We start from the raw sequence: 20824 nt of genomic DNA, 5'->3' as shown, positions 1-20824 counted from the left end.
GAGGCTCTGGGCAAAATTACTTATCTTGGTTCAGCTTTTTTTCAGGGGGTAGGGTATAAACAATGAAAAATCCTTGGTTGGGAAACCAAAATGAGATTTGTTGAGTTCTGTGGCTTAGCAGAGTGCAACTGCTACATTATCAGTCTTTGAAAGATTGGTGGTTTCCCTTTTACTAGGATTAGGGAGTGTGATGTGGTATTCAAGGACTTACCTTCCTTTTAAAATTAAAATATATAAGTATACGTATATTGTGTGTGTGTGTGTGTGTGTGTGTGTGTGTGTGTGTGTGTGTGTGTGTAAAAAGAAACAAGAGTCTCCTATTTGGGAGATGAGACATTAAAAATCCCTCTAATTCTCCTTTGGAGGTGCTTCACCAATAAAGTATTGCTACAATAAAGCTTCAAAATCCAACAGCAAAAGGGCATCTAGGTGGTATCAGTGGATAAAATGCTAAGTTGGCAGGCAGAAAGACCTGAATTCAAATTTGGCTTCAGATATAGACACTTATCAACCATGTGACCTTGGGCAATCACGTAACTCTCATTCTGTTTCCTCATTTGTAAAATGGGAATAATAGTACCTTCCTCACAGGGTTATTGTGAGGACAAGTGAATTAACAAATTAAAAGTGCTTTACAAACCTTAAAGTGGTATATAAATTATACAAATGCTAGCTGCTGCTGTTGCTGCTGTTGCTACTATTACTACTATTACTACACACTCTAAATTTAACCTGAACTGTCTCTGAGATTCCTGAATAACACAACACTCAGCTCCCCAAGAAAAGCAGCAGTCGTGTTAGCCCTCCCTCAAGTCATTCTGGAGTTCGTGCCTCCAGAAGTTCACAGCGGCTAACCCTAACATGAAGTCTAAAGTCAGGGAGAAGTATAGAAGAATGAGTAAATAAAAAAAGAACCCTACCATAATAATAGCTATCATTTATTTAGCACCAGTCTAACAACTTAAGAGTTTTAGAGAGTTGCCTGGGGCATTGAGGGGTTAAGTGACTTGCCCATGGTCACACAGTTAAGACAGGATTTGAACCTTGGTCTTCCCGATTCTAAGACCAACTGTCTCCATTAAGGAGAGGTTTCCTAGGCTACTGCTGCCTTGTTTACTGACCACACAAGTGGCCACAGTGAACTAGCAGGCTTAATGCCAATTGGTAGGCAGGTAAGTGGTGAAGTGGATAGAGTGTGGTGTGATAAATCTTCATCTTTGTGAGTTCAAATCTGACCTCAGATACTTACTAGCTGTGTGTTCCTGGGTGAGTTACTTAACCCTGCTTGCCTCAGTTTCCTCATCTATAAAATGAGCTGGAGAAGGAAATAGGAAGCCACTCCAGTATCTCTGCTAAGAAAATCTCCAGATGGGGTCATTGAGAGTTACATACAACAGAAAAACATCTGAACAAAAATAACAATGCCAATTAATCCAATAGTTCCTATTGAAATTTAAATTTGACTTTAGTCGACTAGTGCTGCTTAATTGAAATACTAAATTTGAAGAGTAATTATGACTAAGATGCATCAAGGCTAACTAAATTAACTAGATTTTCTTATTCCTTTGAATTTTATCTGTTTTTTAGGAAAAGCCTATCAGATCCAACACCTGGGATAAAGATCTGGAAGGATCTTTAGGGCTACTCCTCCTCATTTTACAGAGAAGGAAAGTGAAGATTAGAAGAGAGGTTGGGTGATTGACTTAATATCACATAAATGGAAGGTAGTAGGACTAGAATTCAAACCTGAGTCCTTCCATTCTAAATCCAATGTGTTCTTTTTGCTCTACCATGAGATCAGCACTACATTTTATATAAATGGTATATATTGAGCATTTACTATCTGCAAATCTCATGGTGATGCTTTTAGGAAAACACATTTTTTTTTTGTTCATATTGACACTACTCAAGACTTAGACTATGTAATGGGTATGATTGACCCAGAGAAGTCATTTTTCACAATGCTTGGAGCCAAAGGATTAATGACCTTTCCCTGGAGGCTGTGGCATGAGTCCAAAGCATGATCACATCACCAAGTGAGTCCTCTGATTGGTGTACAGGGCTTGCTAGGGTTTAAAAAAGGGAGTGGTAGAAATGAGAAAAGCTAGTAGATACAGGAATGACAAAGTGGATGGGGTAGTGTTGCAATCAAATATAGGAGAAACAAAACGTGAAACTGTAGAATGTGGAGACAGAAGAGAACCACATACAGCCTAGCTATGATGACTGAATCAAGGTGATTCTAGAGCTAAGGAAAGACTCCTGAGAAAGATACTCCAAGATATAGACAACACTGTACCATAACATTTGCCAATTGGCTTGTGAGTGTTGAAGTCATTGTGTGTTCTCCCTGCTATGTTAAAGAATATGAAATATTAAAGGAAATTAGAATCATAAAGTTTGAGATTTGAAAGAGACCTCAATGGCCATCATCACATCCAAGTCATACCTGGACGGAATTTGCAATATATAACACATCTTATAAATAGTTATCCAGCCTCTGCATGAAGATTTTCCATGAAGGGGAAGGTTCCACCTCTTCAGGTAGTCTATTCCGTGTTTTTTTGTTTAGTCATTTTCAGTTGCGTCCAACTGACCCCTTTTGTGATTTTTTTTGGCAAAGATACTGGAGCAGTTTGCCATTTCCTTCTCCAGCTCATTTTACAGATAAGGAAACTGAGGCAAACAGGGTTAAGTGACTTGGCTAGGATCACACAGCTAATAAGTGTCTGAGGAAAAATTTGAACTTAGGTCTTCCTGACTCCAGGTCCAGCACTCTATCTACCCAGCTGTCATGTTTGGGTAGATGTAATTGTTAGGAGTGTTTTCCTGACCTCAAGCCTAAACCTGCCGCTATACAACATCTATCCATTGTTTTTGTCGGGGTTGGCAGATTATGTCTATTTGCACATAGGTACAGAAAATATTAATTAATGATTTCCCTGCCTTGTTACTTACATTGTTTCACAGATACATTAAATGTTTTTTTTCCACTGGGTTTATCTATCTCTGGTATGGTCTAGCAATCCTTTAACATCCAGAGGATGAATTGAACAGAAGCTGTTTCTCTAGAATAAAAGAAAAAGGCCTCTGTTTGACATTTAAAACCATTCACAATTCATCCCCAAACTATCTTTCCAGACTGATTTCACATCACTCCCCTTTACACATTACATGTTTCTGCCAAATAGACCTACTTGCTGTTCTTCATACATGACATTCCATTTCTTATCTCAATGCTTTTGAATAAGCTGTCCCCCATGTCTAGATTACTCTTTCTCCTCACTTCTACCTCTTGGAATTCCTTGATCCACTAAAGGCCCAACTCATGTGCCACCTCTAATACATGGATTTTACTTATGGCTCTTTTTTTAATGTTTCTTGCCCCCACATTATTTCATATTTATTTATCTCTATATATGTTGTTTCTCCCCATTTAAACTCCTTTAGGGTGATATCTTGGACAGATCCTGATTCAAGCCAATCCCCTGGTAGGTCAGGGTCAATACTGGAACAAAATGAGACCTTCGTGTCAGTCATTTAATCCTTAACATAAACAGATTTACTTAGCTATAGCAGAAGGATATTCAGTAAGGATGGGCATTGAGGACACCTTGAGTTGATTCATTTGAGTGAAGCTCCCTTGCCTGGCCAACCTCTGAGAGCCCCCCAAATGGCCAGGTCTTCATGGATGCTTTGTCCTATGAGGAAGTGATAGGAACAGTATAAGTCCTCAGTCCTCTCAGGCTGTCAAGTCTCTAGGAATATCTTAATTGCTTTTAAGGAAAAACTAGCTTTACCTGCAAGGGAGAATGGTTTAGATATTGGTCTACTCCCACAGTCAGGAATTGTTTTCATTTTTGTTTTTGTATTCTCAGTGTAGGCATAGCTCCTGGCACCTCGTAAATGCTTATAATTGCTTGTTGTTGTTGTTTTTTTTCGTTTGTTTGTTTTTTTGCTTTTTTTGGTGAGGCAATCTGGGTTAAGTGACTTGCCTAGGGTAACACAGCTAGTAAGTATCAAATGTCTGAGGTCAGATTTCAATATAATGCTTGTTGAATTCATGAATTGACTTGTTGATTGGCTGATTACCCCAAAGCAGCCACAATGAACCTAGAAGGGGCTGAGTGTTACAAAAATAACGTACAACTAATACACTGCCTCTGTCCTCGACAGTAATTCCTTCTAGAGGTCACCTTAAGTATAACTTTGAGAATTTGAAATTATAACGTTGCACCACAGTATTCTCCACCTCATGCCCTGAATTTTTCTTTACCATTGAAGTTAGTTTTGCTATTTTTTTTTTACCAAAGCTTGTTCTTCTCCAATGTCCATGTTTTCATGTTTTTGTTTTTGTTTTTGTTTTTACAGAGGGAAGGAAATGGAATAGGGCAGAGAAGGTTCAGAAGTTATTGCCTTCTTTTGTAAGTGCATTAAGCTGGGCTTTGCCAAAAAGGCCAGAAGTCATATCCTAGAAACTATATTAAATCAGAGAGGTTGATCATATCTAAATTGACCATAATACTACATTCTTTGAACTCATAGAGCTCTCAAGATGTGCCTGACTAACCTAGGTACTTATGCTCGGCTTTCAGAACTAGAGTTATTGTGTGTAGATTACCTAACTCCTCTTACCCTGTTCCAATTTGCTACTTTTTCCATGACAACTGTGTGCCTTCTTTAATGTTCTCTACATTGGTATAATTTATATTATGTATACATAATATGTAATATAATTCTTCTTAAAAGCAAGAACCTCTTCCAACCCCCCCCCCACACACACACAAAAAGAGCTCAGAGCTGCTAATTTTTATTCTACTGTTCTGAGAAATAGGTAGGTTCAGAGAAGTTGACTATTTAGCCACTTTAGAAGGAATGCAGGGGGGAGACTGGGAATTATTGAGGTGAACATGATAACGTTGATCTTGAGGAAAAATCATGAGACAGTGTTGATTATGGTAACTGTCAGGAGCCTAAACACTAACCCCCAGTCCCTGGCTCCTTCAAATTACTCTAATGGCATATCAGTCTGGGGAACGTTCTTCTGCACCAGATCAGATCTTTCACCTGATCTTCGGCCTCAATAAGTGTATTCCCTCCCTCAGTGAGATCACAATCCAACAATGCCTTCTCCTCCTGCGTGATTTCTGTCTATAGTTCTACGGACCCTCCACAGAGAAGCCACCAAGATATGCTAAAGGCCTTGCCTCAGGTGAGAGGTTCTTAACCATTTTGTGTGTCACTACCCCAGATGTTAGTCTGGTGAAGCCTATGGACCCCAACTCAGTTCTTAAATACATACGATTACAAAGGAAACCAGTTATGTTGAGATACAATTATGAATGAAAATATTTAAATAAAACCCAAGTTCGGGGAAGATGTTTAAGAACTCCTTCTTAGGTCTTCTTACATTTTACTGTTGCAGCAATCAAGCTGTCTATCTGCTATCCACTGCACTTCATGGTGGTCCACCTCCTTTTCCCATCAAAATTTCCTTCCATGACATCCTTTAGGATACTTCTTATACATGTTATGACTAGAGTATATTAAGTACTTGTACCCAACACATATTTCTCCATTTCCCTTTGAAAGGTCAGTAAACATGTTGTATTGTTATCCTTCCTACTCAAAGAGAACCAATGACATCACAATGTTGGGGTTAAGGTACAGTGTGTTTGCCTGGCTGATCAGTCCAATAGGAGCACTCTCACAGGTCGGGCACAAAGAGCCCATTTGAACATTTCGGATGGAGATGTGTCTAGATTTGTGCATCTCACGTTTCCTTTGTGGTACTGTGATTCTGCTTTGCTCATTGAGCGTAGCACCTTCTTTGATGCGGGCAAGCCATGAGAGGTGGTACTATGCCAGTGTGTCCTATGTCTCACAATGAATACTAAAGTTCTACAGAGAGACCTTGAGAATGTCATCGTATGACTTCCTTTGATCTCTGTGTGAGCACTTGCCTTATGTGAGTTCTCTGTAAAATAGTCTTTTAGGTAAACTTGAACTTGCATTTGGGCTATGTGGCATCACAGTTGCACTGTCTGCAGTAGAGTTTGAATGCTCGGCAGTTTAACAGGAGAGAGGACCTCAGGGTTTGGTGCCTTATCTTGACAGATAATCTTCAGAATTCTCCTAACACAATTCAAATGGAAGTGATTCAACTTTTTGGCATGGCGCTGCTAGACTGTCTGGGTTTCACAGGCATACAGTAATGAAGTCAGCATAATAGCTCTGCACACCTTCAGTTTGGTATGCAGCCTGACACCACACTTTCAGAGCTTCCCAAATGCTAAGCTGGCTCTAGCAATATGTGTACCAAGCTCATCATCTATGTGAACATTTCTGGAAAGTATATTGCCAAGGTAAGTGAGCTTATCCATAGCATTAAAAATTTCTCCATTTGCTGTAACTGATGGTTCCACATATGAATGGTGTGGTGCTGGCTGGTGGAGAACCTCTGTTTGGTGTTGATTATCATGGAAAAGGCTACGAGCCAATTGCTAGGAGAATATTTGCTTTATCTTTTTAGGGGGAGGTGATGAATATATAACTTTAATATAGCGATTCAATTCCACAACAAAATGAATTATCTATTTTTTATATCTTGCTCTTTTTTAATTTTAATTTTTAATTACAACTGTATAACAGACCATTTTATTCTTGCATCTTTTCAATAGTTTCTTCTTTATATTTGCCCTTCTCCTTTCCAACTTGTCGGGATTTGACTTTACCCTCAAGAATCTTTTTGCAATCTTTATCCAGTTTTAGTCTGGTGATAATTATCTTACTAGGGTGAACGCCCACATGGACAGTTGTGCCGTTAGCTTTGTCACGCTGCTGGCACTCAATGTTGATGACGGATTTCCTTCTGTAAACCTGGACTACCTTGCCAATTTGCTGACCTTTGTAGTGTCCAGGAACCACATAGACCTTGTTGTCCTTCTGGATGGGTATCAAGTGGACATTGTAGTTCTGCCTCAGCTCCTTGGAGAGCAGGGACGACATGATCTTGTGATGGATGTGCAAGGGTGCATTGAAGTGTCTCTTGTGGTTCTTGCTTTGGTTGGAGGTCACGAATGGATTGAACTTCATTTTGGCAAGTTGGATCACCCTAAAAGAGACACGTATGCCTCCCGGTACTGGAAATCTCTATATCTTGCTCTTGAAAAAGACTTCTGATTCCACAGTCATCTTCTGACTCCACAAGATCCTTGAAGAATAAAGAATCCATGACTTCTAGCACTTTCTTGCTCATCTGGTCTCTTGATGTTGTTGCAGTACTATGAAGTTCAGTTATACCTGGAGTAAAAAGAACTGGTTATTCATTTTGTGTACATTGGCAAATACCTTAAAGTTCTATGCAAATGCTAGTTAATTATTATTATTGCTATTGTTTTTTTTTTTCTTAAAAACGTACATCTTGCCAGGTGTAGTGGTGCAAGCCTATAATCCCTTCTACTTGGGGAGGCTAGGGCTGGTGGATTGCTTGAGTTCTGGAGTTCTGAGCTTCAGAAAGGCTAACATTGATAGAGAGTCACACTAAGTTTCAAAAGAAGAAATTCAAGCTATCAACAACCATATAAAACAAGCCTGCACAATATACGACCCTTGAGGGGTTCGTGATCCAACAAAGGATTTTGGGTGGCCCGTGAAAAATGTAAAGGATGTGAAAGAAAAGAAAGATGTAACTAGTGCTTTGTCTGTGCCCTGCTTAACCTGTCTTTCACTAGTCACTTTTGTGCCCATTATGTAACTTGGCAGGTGGGTTGCCACCGAGCACGCTCTCCTTTTTGTCACATGACTCCCGGCAACCAATCATCGTCAATCTGTCACTTATCAGAGAGGAATGAGAGAGTCATATCTTTTCACTGTTTTCAGTCATTACTGACATTGAACAAGGAAAAAGTGAGCGCAGTCATGTGCCAGTGCAGCTGATGCCCACTGTGCAATGAGTAGCAGCAACACAAGGGCTTCTTCCCCTCCTTTGCTGCGTGGCCCTCCAAGTTACATGAGTGTCTGCCCCTTTCTCCAAGATCAGATATTCAGTCCAGTATTTCTTTGTATGTGAGCAGTTGCTGTGGAGATTTTTTGGTTCTAACATTAAGTTTTTTGGGGTGACTTTGTAAAATGGGTGATAAAAAGAAATGGAAGATTGAAACAGAACATAGAGTGTTTAATCCAGAATGGACAAATAGATACTTGTTTATTTGCACAAGACACAAAATATTGTGCCTTGTTGCCAAGAAGTAATAGCCTTTCCGAAGGAATACAATCCTTATCGCCATTTTGAATCAAAACATCCTGACTTAAGCAAACTGGACACCAATGAAAAATAAATTAAAGCATCCAAATTGTTGGAAAATCTTAGTGAGGAACAATGGTTTTTCAAGAAAGTAAACTCAGAAAATGAGGTGGCTACTAAGGTTAGCTTTCAGATTTCTAAAGAAATTGATTTCAAACATGAATCTGGAGTACATCAAACTGATTGCTGACAAAAAGTGTAATATGTCCCATTAACTAAATGTAACAGTAAGAAAATCTAAAAAATATATTAAAACTTGCACCACTTAGCAAAGTAATTTTTTTAACATTAAGGTGATTTCATGATCAATAAAAATCTTAAGTAATAAGTGTAATTAATTGATATTAATTGAAATTTCCCTTTTTTAAAATATGGTTTATTTGCAAAATAGTTTAATCATTAATTATATCTTTACTTGGAAAGTGAGCTGCTAAAAACCTAAAGAAGTTTGGCCTATTTTAATTTTGGCCCCTACCTACCACCAAGTTGTGTAGTCTTATATAAAAGAATATCCCATAGCTGTGTGACCTTGGGCAAGTCACTTAACCCCATTTCTTAGCCCCCCCCAAAATATCCCAAATAACAACAAAGTAAGAGAAATATGAATTAAAGCAATTTTGAGGATCTTATTCATACCCATCCAATCAGCAAAAATGATAAGCAATGAAAATTGAAAATGTTGGAGATGCTATGGGAAGGCTGTGCTATTGGTAAAACTGTAAATTGTAAATATTCCAGAAAATAAACTGGAACTGTGTCCAAAATTTAACTAAATTGTACACAGCCATTGGGCCAGCAAAACCACATATATACTGGACTTACACTACAAAGAGGAGGGAAAGGATTCACATATACTAAAATATTTATAGCAACACTTTTTGTTGTAGCAAAGAATTGAAAATAAAATAAAGTGGGGGTGGAGGTGGATTTGAGGAATGTTGGAAAAATAATAGTTTTTGAATGTACTTGAATTTGCTTTAAAAAAAAGGTAAATTTGAAGAATTCAGAACCACTTAGGAAGACTTGTATGAACTGACTCAGAATGAAAGGAGCAGAACCAGGAGAACAATTTATGCATGACCAAAATAACTTAAAGGAAAAAACTCTGAAAGACTTAAGAGCTCTGATTAATACAGTGATGCATGTGCATAGTTAAAACAGATTGTAATCAAATCATTGAATTTAAAAACTAGGAGGCTAGAGTTTTTGAAGTGGACAGGAGTTGTAGTAGAACAGACCAAAAACTAGGTAGTAAACTTATTTGGCAGAAGGTAGAGTAACTTGGAGTTCACAGATGACAGTAATCAGGATCTGGACAGTATGGACTGAATTTCACAGTAGGATAATTAGTTGCTGAGTAATGGTGGCAGAAGGAACATGTAAAAGTAGCCCAACTCTCCCTATTGGTTCTATGTGTAAGCACTTTACAAATATCTCATTTGATCCTCACAACCATCCTGGGAGGTAGGTACCATTATTATCCCCATTTTATAGATGAGGAAACTGAGGCAAATGGAGTGACTTGCCTAGGGTTACACAGCTAGTAATCATCTGAGGCCGAATTTGAACTGAGGTCTTCCTAACTCTAGGCGCAGCACTCTACCTACCATATCATCTCATTGGAAAAAGGGAGAAAGCCAGGTTTCAGTAGCTCCTGAAGATTAAAGGAGAGAAAGAGATCTGGGATTATAGGATTGTAGATTTGGAGCTGGAGTAGCATCTTAGAGGTCATCTGGTCCAGTTTGTCAAACTCAAATGGAAACGAAGCCACATAGTAGCTTAGAAATATTATGTATTTTTATTTTGTTAAACATTTCCCAGTTATATTTTAATGTGGTTCAGGTCCCACTCAGGAACTTTGCAGTCCTTGACGGTGCTAGTTTCACAACTCTGATCTAGTCCAATTCTTTCACTTAATAGATGAGGAACCTGAAACCTAGAGAGGGTGGCAGGATCAAAATTTTAACTCAGGTCAAGTTCACTTTCACTGTGCCCAGAAGAGGAAGGATGTAAAAAGTACTGTGGAAAGGGAAGGCAGAAGAGAACAGTAACTGGAGGAGGCTTGGGCTGAATTTACTACGGTGGTGTAGCAGCAGTTAAGCTGCCTTGGATGATAACTCATCCTACAATGATACAAGGGTATTTGTTCATGGGATTTTTGAATGGGGCACAGTTTACCCCGACCAGATAGGAAAACATGCCAGGAAAGGGAATGCTTACTTAAACCTGGGGGCTTGCGGAAAGCCTTCGGTGTCACTTAGTCAGGAGGACATGTGCTGGATGGGAAGGGGAGGAGTGTGGGTGTTGGTGTCATAGAAGCAGATCTTCTGAGGATAGGAATTATGCCCCACCCGTCCACCCAGATGTCAGCATCTGCACAAAACAGATCACTTCCTGCTAGTTCTGGTTCTGGGTTGTTATTGTTGTTATTATTAGATTAGATTCTTTTTTTTTTTAAGTTTTTTAGCTCTTAAATTAACGAGTATTTATTTTTTTTCTCCCTTCCATTGGGAAAAAAGAAAAGAAAGATAGAACCTTTTAAACAAATATACATGGTCAAACAAAACAAATTCCCATATTGGCCACATCCAAAAAAAATGTCTCTGCATCTTCAGTGGGTTAGACGCTGATGATAATCCACTTTTATTTAATGAGAAAGGTCTTAGAAAAGAAAGATTCAAAGCTTTGAAGATAGAAATAGAAAAGCACTGGCTCTAGAATCAAAAGTTCCAGGTTCAAACTCTGCTGTTTACTATCTTTGTGACTTTAGTTATGTTACCTCACTTTTTTATGTTTGTTTCCTCTTCTGTAAAATAAAGGGATTCTCCTAGGATCTTGGGGCAGCTAGGTTGCTCAATGGTTAGAGTACTGGACCTGGAGTCAGGAAGACCTGAGTTCAAATCTTTCCTCAGGCACTTACTAGCTGTGTGACCCTGAGAAAGTCACCTAACCCTCTTTGCCTCAGTTTCCTCATCTATAAAATGAGCTAGAGAAGGAAATGGCAAACCACTCCAGTATCTTTGCCAAGAAAGCTCCAAATGGGGTCACAAACAGTTGGATACAACTGAAACAACTGAACAATAATGAAATTAGGATCATAGATATATGTCTGAAAGGGGACCTCTGAGATCATCTGGTCCAACTCCATTTTACAGATGAAGAAACTGAGGTCTTAGGAAGGTTAGATGATATGTTCAAGGTCACACTATTAATAATCATTTGAGGTGGGATTTGAATCCAGGTACTCTACAAGTACAACACTCTACAAGCAGTGGTTCTCTGTTCTCTGACCATTCTACCAAGATAATCCTTAAAAGTCCTACTAAACTGTATGAATCTGCTTGACATTTATACATTAATTCCTTTGGGTTAAGATAGGGAAAGCCCTGGTTTAGATGCAAATATGTTAATTTGGTAGTATTAACACCTGAGATCTTATTATCCACTGACACACTAGCAATGCTTTGAGGGAATGGGGAAAAACCAGGTGAGTTTTGAAGGTAAGTAAAAGGATAATAAAAATGAAAAGGACAGAGCACCATCTAGGAGGATATGTATCTTTAGGCACCAGGAGTGGATGACCTTGGGAGCCAGGTAAAAACAACCTTCTCCTCCATAAATTTTGCCTATAGTTAACTTTCTTTCTTCTCTGATTACAAAAGTACATACATACATACATTTTTTTGTGTGTTCTTTAGTGGTTGGTAAATATTAAGGAACAGATGGGAACTAGATTTCTTTTTTCCTTTTTTACATGGGCATAAACTTCTAATTTACAGACAGCTCCAACTCAAGAGATGTGATATCAGTTTACTAATGAGTATTTACTATACAGGGACTTAAATCCCTTTCAGTGTGAGATTCATATTTATTTTCTCCTTTTAAACTTATAAAACATTTCTACTTGGCTTTTGGCTTATGACTTAACCTGGGTCTTTCTTATCAACTTTGACAGTGGAGATTGAATGAAATTTATGGGAGAGGCCATGAAAATAATAGTGATAAATTGTTTTCACATGCAACTGGGAAATAAGATATACAGGAAATGGGGTATAGAAATCTATCCTGCCCTACAGGAAAATTGAAGAGGAAGGGGATAAGAGAAGGGGGGAGGGATAGAAGGGAGGGCAGATTAGGAGAAGGGGTATTTAGAACGCATACCATCTTGGGGTGGGGGGAGGGACAAGATGGGGAGAAAATTTGGAACTCAAAATCTTGTGGAAATCTTGTTGAAAACTAAAAATAAATTAATTAATTAAAAAAAGAAAAAAGAAGATAAAAAAGAAAATAATAGTGATAATGAAAATGAGTTAATCTTCTAGAGAAGTATTGGCAAGGTTTGATGTTGTCTGAAAAAAAGATGGCCAGCTAAAACCATCAGCAAACATTATCTGTGATGGGGTTGAGCTAGAAGCCTTCCCAGTAAGATCAGGAGTGAAACAAGGATGCCCATTATCACCACTATTATTCAATATAGTCCTAGAAATGTTAGCTATAGCAATAAGAGAAGATAAAGAAATTAAAGAAATTACAATAGGTAATGAGGAAACAAAGCTGTCACTCTTTGTAGATGATATGATGGTATACTTAAGAAAACCCTAGAGCATCAACTAAAAAAATCACTTGAAATAATTAACAACTTTAGCAAAGTAGCAGGATATAAGATAAACCCATAAAAACCATCAGGATTTCTTTTTATAACCAAAAAAAGCCCAGCAGCAAGATACAGAGAAGTTCCATTTAAAACAACTGTAAACAATATAAAATACTTAGGAGTCTGCCTGCCAAGACAAAGCCAGGAACTATATGAACACAATTACAAAACACTTTTCACACAAATAAAGTTAGATCTAAACAGTTGGAAAGATATCAGTTACTCATGGGTAGGCCAAGCCAATATAATAAAAATGACAATTCTGCCTAAACTAATTTATTTATTCTGTGCCATACCAATCAAACTACCAAAAATTATTTCATAGAACTAGAAAAAATAACAAAATTCATCTGGAAGAACAAAATGTCAAGAATATTAAGGGAATTAATGGAAAAAAAACACAAAGGAAGGTGGCCTACCAATACCAGATCTCAAACTATATCATAAAGCAGTAATCATCAAAACTATCTGGCACTGGCTAAGAGATCCACCAATCAATGGAATAGATTAGGTACACAAGACACAGTAGTCAATGACCATAGTAACCTAGTGTTTGATAAACTCAAAGACCCCAGCTTTTGGGATAAGAACTCACTATTTGGCAAAAACTGCTGGGAAAACTAGAAAACAATAGGACACAAATTAGGTATAGACCAACAGCTCACACCATGTATCAAAATAAGGTCAAAATGAGTGCATGATTGAGACATAAAGGGTGACACCATAAGCAAATTAGAAGAGCACAGAATAGTCTACCTGTCAGATGTATGGGGAGGGAAGAATTCATGACCAAACAAGAGATGGAGAGCATTACAAAATGTAAAATAGATAATTTTGATTATATTAACTTAAAAAGCTTTTGTACAAACAAAACCAATGCAACCAAGATTAGAAGGAAAGCAGAAAGCTAGAAAACAATCTTTATAGCAAGTATCTCTGAGAAAGGCCTCATTTCTCAAATATGTAGAGAACTGAGTCAGATTTATAAGGATACAAGTCATTCCCCAACTGATAAATGGTCAAAGGATATGAATAAGCAGTTTTCAGATGAAGAAATCAAAGCTATCTATAGGCATGTAAAGTGCTCTAAATCACTTTTGATTACAGAAATGCAAATTAAAACAACTTTGAGATACCACCTCAACATCTATCAGATTGGCTAATATGACAAAAAAAGGAAAATGATAAATGTTGGAGAGGATGTGGGAAAATTGGAACACTGATGCACTGAGAAATTTGGAACCATGCCCAAAGGGCAAACTGTGCATACCCTTTGATCCAGCAATACCACTACTAGATCTGTATCCCAAAGAGATCATAAAAAAGGGAAAAGGACCTACATGTGCAAAAATATTTATAGCAGCCCTTTTCATGGTCACAAAATATTGGAAATTGAGGGGATACCCAGCAATTTGGGAATGGCTGAACAAGCTGTGGTGGATGAATGTAATGGAATACTACTGTGCAGTAAGAAATGATGAACAGGCAGATTTCAGAAAAACCTGGAAAGACTTGTACGAAGTGATGCAAAGTGAAATGAGCAGAACAAGGAAAACATTGTACACAGTATCAGCAACATTGTGTGATGATCAGCTATGAATGATTCAGCTCTTCTTAGCAACACAATGATCTAAGACAAGTATAAAGGACTCATGAAGAAAAATGCTATCCATGCCCAGATAAAGACCTGATGGACTCTGAACGCAGGTGGAAGCATATTTTTTTCACTTACTTGATTCTTTTTTGAGGTTTTTTTTTCTTTTGATCTGTTTCTTCTTTCACAACTGTGACTAATATGGAAAAATTTTTTACATGATAGCATATTTAACTATATCAAATTGCCTACCATTTTCAGAAGAGGGGAGGGGAGAAAGGAGGAGGGGGAGGGAGGGAGGGAAAAAAATTTGGAATGAAAAATCTTGTAAAAATGAATGCTAACAATTTTCTTGACATGTAACTAGGGAAAAAATAAAATACTATTAAACTTTTTAAAAAACATAGTTGGCCAGGTTTTATATTCAGCTCTGCCTTCTCTCTGTTCCATGGCTTCAGCTAGTACTTATTTGCTGGTGTTTTCCAAATCTAAAGCTCTACTCTTTATCTATGTTTTAGTCCCATTATTTCCAACTGTCTAGATACCATTTCTATTTAGACAGTCTGTTCTCATTTCAAACTTAATGTGCTTAACCTTGACCAACTTAATGTCGACTTTGTCCTACTTATCCAACTTTATTTTCTGGTATTTCCCCAAACTTCCCCTGTATATCCCATGCTTATTTTTAATCTTCATGCTTTTGCGAATGTTTTTCCAGAGCCTGAAATGATCATCTTTTCTCTTTTTATATCCTACCTATTGATAGAAAACTAGAACTTTAGTTAGAAGGGACCTCAAGGCCAACCCATACGTAATATCCCCTACAACAGCTCCAACAAATAGTGTATGGTCTAAAAGAGTTCTAGAGATGAGGCACCTGGTGCTGCTTGAGAAAGCCCATTAAGCTTTTGCTGTTTGGTTGTGTCCAATCCTTTGTGACCCCATGCACCCTACAGTCTGTGGAGTTTTCTTGGCAAAGATACAGCAGTGGTTTGCTCTTCCCTTCTCCAGTGGATTAACACAGAGGTTAAGTGACTTTCCCAGGGTCACACAGTTTGTAAATGTCTGAGGCCTGATTTGAATTCAGGTCTCCCTGACTCTAGGCCCAGCACTCTGTCCACTGAGCCACCTAAGTGCCTCCATTCAGCTTTTAGGCAGCTCTAATTCTTCAGGTTCCAGCTAAAATTCTGCCCTTCTATGAAGCTTTCCTTCACTCCAGTCCACACCTATTTCTCCTTTTTTGAATTCTTGCTGTTGTTACATTTAGTTGGTTTTTATTGTATATCTATCAAATTTATATTGAAAAATAAACACAGTAAAATGTTGGCACCAACAGGAAGACTACAAAAGCATACTTCTTGTACTTAGTAATTGTGTTCACATCAGTCTAAGTTCTTTTTTTAAAAATTGCATTCTTTAACATAGTTCTTTCTGCATATTTCTAATAATTTGCATTCTTAATAGCAACACACACTCTATTGCACAAATGCATTATACCTGTCTAAACATTCCCTTTTTGCTGGACATTGGAGTCTGAGTTTTTAATATTATATATATCATTGCTACACACATTTACCTCCTTTTAGAATTATTTCCTTTAGATATAACCCCAATGTTGAAGGGTTCCATTATAATGTTGATGTAATGGTTGGAAAGGTATGTTGCAGTTATTTGGACCTTTATCTTGAAGGTGTTGGGAACTTCTCAACTCAGAGGTCCTTAGATGCTCTGGGAGAATAATTCCTCCTATCATGGTTGGTTTGACTGTAGGTCAATATACCAAGAGGCAAGGCTCAAAGACTAAAAAGTTTAATTAGCACTAGCTCATGGGCAGTTGCCAGGTGGCTATAGCAACTTCACAGAACAAAGAAAGATAAAACTGTTCAGTGTTTTATACAGCCTTTGAGTAGATGACAAAAGAAACCAATCAGGTGAAGGTGGTCGGCCACTTTCCTTATTTGTGAGGTTAAGTTACAGGAATAGAAAGTTTTAACTGTCTCAAAGTTGTATACCTCTTGGTTAACAGTGTTGCCCTAGAGCTTGTTTAGAGTTTCCAGTAGATAGTCTCATCATACCTTGTTGGTGGGGCTGGAGGTTTCTAGTTAATTTCAACCAATTATCTTGGTAGGACCTCCCTTTGAAGTAGAATCAGAGTAGAATATAGACTGAAGGTCTGTCCTTATTTGAACACAACCCTTTCTTTGACCTCTAAGGTAATTATTTCTGGGGAGTAGATGTCCCCAAACTCATAGCACACAGGTTTTTTATCCATTACCTTTACAGAGGTAATGGGGAGGAGTGTCAAGTTTTTGATCAGGATAATAGCCCAATGAAAACAGTATTTGTGAAGATTAATATGGCAGCAACATGCCATATTTACACAAGAGCATATTTACAGTCCTATCTGAGTATATTTTTCACAGCCAAGGAGGAATCCAGAACAGCACGGATCACAGAGAGTACTCTTACATGAGGCCTTGTATTAGATACTTTCAGCATCTCAGGAATTTGATTTCTTATTTATATACTTTCAGCTGAAGGTTCATTTCCTAATCTAGAAACTCTTCTGCTTCTTTGCCTTTTATTAGTCTTTTAAAAGAATCACTTTTGTTCTCCTCTACCCAGTTTTGATTCCTTCCTGTTTTTTTTTCCCTTTTTCTGTCACCATTTTTCCCCCCCTGAGAATAGGTCATATGTGAAAGACACTATTCAAATCATGTTATTTTTATTTTTTCCTCTCTGCATCCTTTGAGAAATGAGGAAAAAATATAATTGAAACAAGAAAAAAAGATTCAGAGTGAGTACAAGAAAAAGAATTAAGAATAATAACTACTGAAATGAGGTAATGCTTGAACCTAAGTAATGAAGAGTTCTGAATATGTCAAAACAAAAAAGAAATATTTAAGGGGAAGAGAGGGCCACTCTAGGAAGTTTGTACTCCGGTAAACATCTCCACCTGATGCTTCTCTGCTTGGTAGCCCCTTGAGTGGGGCCAAGTCTACTTGTCTTGATCTATGTCTAGCCACAGGACCCAGATGGCTCTGGAAGAGAAAGTGAGGCTAGTGACTTTGCACAGCCCCTCCCTCACTTATATCCAATTCACTTGCAAGTGGTAACATCACCTCCCTGAGGTCATGGTCCTCTTCCAGAACAAAGAACCAACAGCAGCTCCTAGAGCAGCTGCCCTCTTAGTCTGAAGTTCAATTTAATAAACATTAAGTACCTCCCATGTGGCAGATACTGTGACCAACAATGCATTTGTATTCCAATTTTCCCACATCTTCTCCAATATTTATCATTTTCCTTTTTTGTCATGTTAGCCAATATGATAGGTATGAGGTGGTACCTCAGAGTTGTTTTAATTTGCATTTCTCTAATCAATAGTGATTTAGAGCATTTTTTCATATGATTGTAGATAGCTCTAATTTCTTCATTTGAAAACTGCCTGTTAATATCCTTTGACTATCATTTGGGGAGTGACTTGTATTCTTATAAATTTGACTCAGTTCTCTACATATTTTGGAAATGAGTTGGCCTCCATTTTATAATCTGTTAAATGAGGAACTTGAGACTAAATATTCTATAAAGATCCTGTCAGCAGCGTGGTACAGTGTAAAGAATTCTGGGTTTGGAGGTTACAGGACCTGGATTCAAATCTTGACTGAACATACTATATGACCCTTGGCCAAGTTGCTTTCTGTGTGGATTAAGTTTATTTATTTGTAAAATGAGAGAGTCAGATGAGATGGCCTCTGAGGTTACTTCTAGCTCTCAATCCATGATTCTATGATCCCTAAATACGGTCCCCACTTTTGAAAAGTTTATAGTATAGCCAGAGGTAGGAGGCAGGAGGTGGCTCAGTGGCTAGAGTATGGGACCTGGAGTCAGGAAGACTTGGGCTCAATTGCAGCTTCAGAGACTTAATGGTTAGGTAACCCTGGCCAAATAACCTAACCTCTGTCTGCCTCAATGACCTCATCTGTAAAATGGGGATAATAACACCTAGAAGATTTAGGTTGAAATCCAGCCTCAGACAATCATTAGCTGTGTGGCCTCAGTTTCCTCATCTGTAAAATGAAAATAACAGTACCTATCTCCCAGGATTGTTTAGAGAGGATAAAATAAGATTATAATTATAATATTTATAAAGTGCTTTGCAAATCTTAAAGCGCTATATTAAAATGCTAGTATTTACTAGTTATTATTAGCCATGGAGATATAACTAACATACATTAAACAATCAGTTAAGTGGTAAGCTACTTACTTATTTTGCAGTTATTAAATTTACAAAATTAAATTCTTAAAAAAAAACCAACCTCATGTAAGAACTTGGGGGTGGTGGGACTGCAGGGCTTAATACTTAATACCTTGCTGGCAGCAGGTTACTTTAATATTTCTGGATGCCATCCTTCAGTGCTTTACAAGTGCCAAGTGGTTAATGCCAGGATTTAGGACTGGAAGTACTTTAAAAATTAACACCCCCATTTAACATATATGGAGACACAGTTCCAGAGAAGGCATTATGGTGCAGTGAGTGGAAAGCACCCTGCAGTAAGAAGCGGGAAATATGATTTCTGATACGGGCTCCTTGTAACCTTGAGTCTGACCTCTCAACACCTCACTTCTACATGTGTAAACTGGGGAGTATGGCTAGATATCTTATTTTGGCTAGATACTTTCCATTTTTGAAAAACCTAAGATTGCAAAGTGTTCCCCAGTTACCTCCGATACATCTGTTACCAAATACGTCAGACATTCTTAACTTGGGGTCCCTGACCTTAAGACTTTTTTTAATTAACTATATATTATAATTGATTCCCTTTGATTTTATGCATTTAAATAGATTTTATGCATTTAAAAAACATTCTCCAGGGAATTAGTCGGCCGCCGTCAAATGGGATTCATGATAAACACAAAACACAAAAGTTTAAGCGGCTGTAGATCATTTTGAGTGTATAAGTAAATAAGTCAGGCAAATTTCCCTGATTCTAGAAGGCCAATGCCACTTCTAAAAAAAAAGTGGTGGTAAAATTCAGTTGCATGTCTGGGCTGTCCGGTGCCAGTGAAGTGGGTGAACCGAACTGGTTACCCTGGGTCTCCGGCAAAGCAGAGGCAAATTTCCTTGACTCTAGAAGGTCAATGCAACTTCTTCCTCTTCTTCTTCTTCTTTTTTTTTTTTTTAAAAAGATAACTTTGTCGGTGATAACAATTCACTTGGATGTCTGGGAGGTCCGGTGCCAGCCAGGTGGGTGAAGTGAGCTCGTTTACCCCGGGTCTCGGACAAAGCGGAGGAGCCTGCTGGCACGAGTCTGGCTACTCTACAAAACACCGTTTGAACTATCTGCAAGGGCATCATCGGACTCGGCCCCCAGGCCGGCTCTCGTGGGCACTCATTCCCATCCACACACTTCGTGGGCCATGCCGGGCTCGCCGGGCTCCTGATTTGGTTGTCTGGAGCAGCCAAGCTCCGCTCCCGGAGCCCCAAACGCTTGCAGGGAATTAAGCAGCTCCATCGCTCCATCCGCCGCCTTCCTCCCGGCTCCCGGGAGTCTCGGCCCAGCGCGAGGTCCCGCCCCTCTCCTCCCCACCCCTCCTTTTCCTCCTCCCCCAGCGCGAAGGAGGAGGGGAGGGGTGGGGACTGCCCGATCTCTCCTTGTGATTGGCCGATGCCCAGGCGCTTCTCCCAGCTCCGCCCCCTTCGCCCGAGGTTAGGGGTCAGCTCGGGGCTCCGTTCCGAAGTAGCCGCCATGGCGGGACTGTGCGTTGGAGCCGTGGTGTTGGTGGCTTCGGGGCGGCGGAGCCGGCAGCCCCACCAGCTGCTCGTGCGGAGTGCGGCGCTGTGGACCCCGAAGGTGAGGAGCGGCGTGGCCTTCTTTCGGGCCCCTTAGCAGCCGAAGCATGGGTCAGGTCCGTCTTGCTGTCTCAGGGCTCCGTTACCCTCCCCGCCCCGCCCGCTCCCACTAACTTTGTCCCCCCTCGAGACCCTTATAGACCTCTCGCACCTAGACTGCACGAGATCTCTCCCCTCCCCCCTCCTTGTTTTTACTGCGGGGGTGAAGGGAGACGGGGTGCCTGCCCTGGCTCATCCCTCTGGTGTTTGCGCAAAAGACGTGTTAGAGTGTGTGTGTGTGTGTGTGTGTGTGTGTGTGTGTGTGTCTGTGTCTAGAGGGGGTCTAACTACACAGTTCTGTGTGTGTGTCTAGTGGTCTGCACAGTTCTGTCTCTGTGTGTAGAGGTGGTCTAACTACACAGTTCTGTCTGTGTGTGTGTA

General features: G+C 39.1%; 2 protein-coding genes across 5 annotated transcripts in view; one reads left to right on the top strand and one right to left on the bottom strand.

The window, feature by feature from the left end:
- Nucleotides 1-6613: 6613 nt before the first annotated feature.
- LOC114037309 (60S ribosomal protein L26-like) lies at nucleotides 6614-7199 on the bottom strand. The gene has a single exon (XM_027854141.1). The coding sequence runs from the start codon at nucleotides 7093-7095 to the stop codon at nucleotides 6658-6660; it is 438 nt and encodes a 145-aa protein (XP_027709942.1). The 5' UTR covers nucleotides 7096-7199; the 3' UTR covers nucleotides 6614-6657.
- A 13098-nt stretch (nucleotides 7200-20297) lies between these two features.
- PCCA (propionyl-CoA carboxylase subunit alpha) overlaps nucleotides 20298-20824 on the top strand; it is a 473473-nt gene continuing 472946 nt past the window's right edge. For 3 of the 4 annotated variants that reach the window (XM_027854094.1, XM_027854096.1, XM_027854097.1), the window contains exon 1: nucleotides 20298-20405. In XM_027854094.1, coding sequence (XP_027709895.1) covers nucleotides 20301-20405 — 105 coding nt within the window. In that variant the 5' untranslated portion in view covers nucleotides 20298-20300. Of the gene's footprint in view, nucleotides 20406-20436; nucleotides 20461-20824 lie in introns of those variants that run through there. The other variant, XM_027854095.1, reaches the window with a different exon arrangement.

This window comes from Vombatus ursinus, unplaced genomic scaffold, assembly GCF_900497805.2.
Source record: "Vombatus ursinus unplaced genomic scaffold, bare-nosed wombat genome assembly UNPS02010304.1, whole genome shotgun sequence".
In the NCBI taxonomy this organism is placed as follows: Eukaryota; Metazoa; Chordata; class Mammalia; order Diprotodontia; family Vombatidae; genus Vombatus; species Vombatus ursinus.
This window is presented reverse-complemented; position numbering and strand designations above follow the sequence as displayed.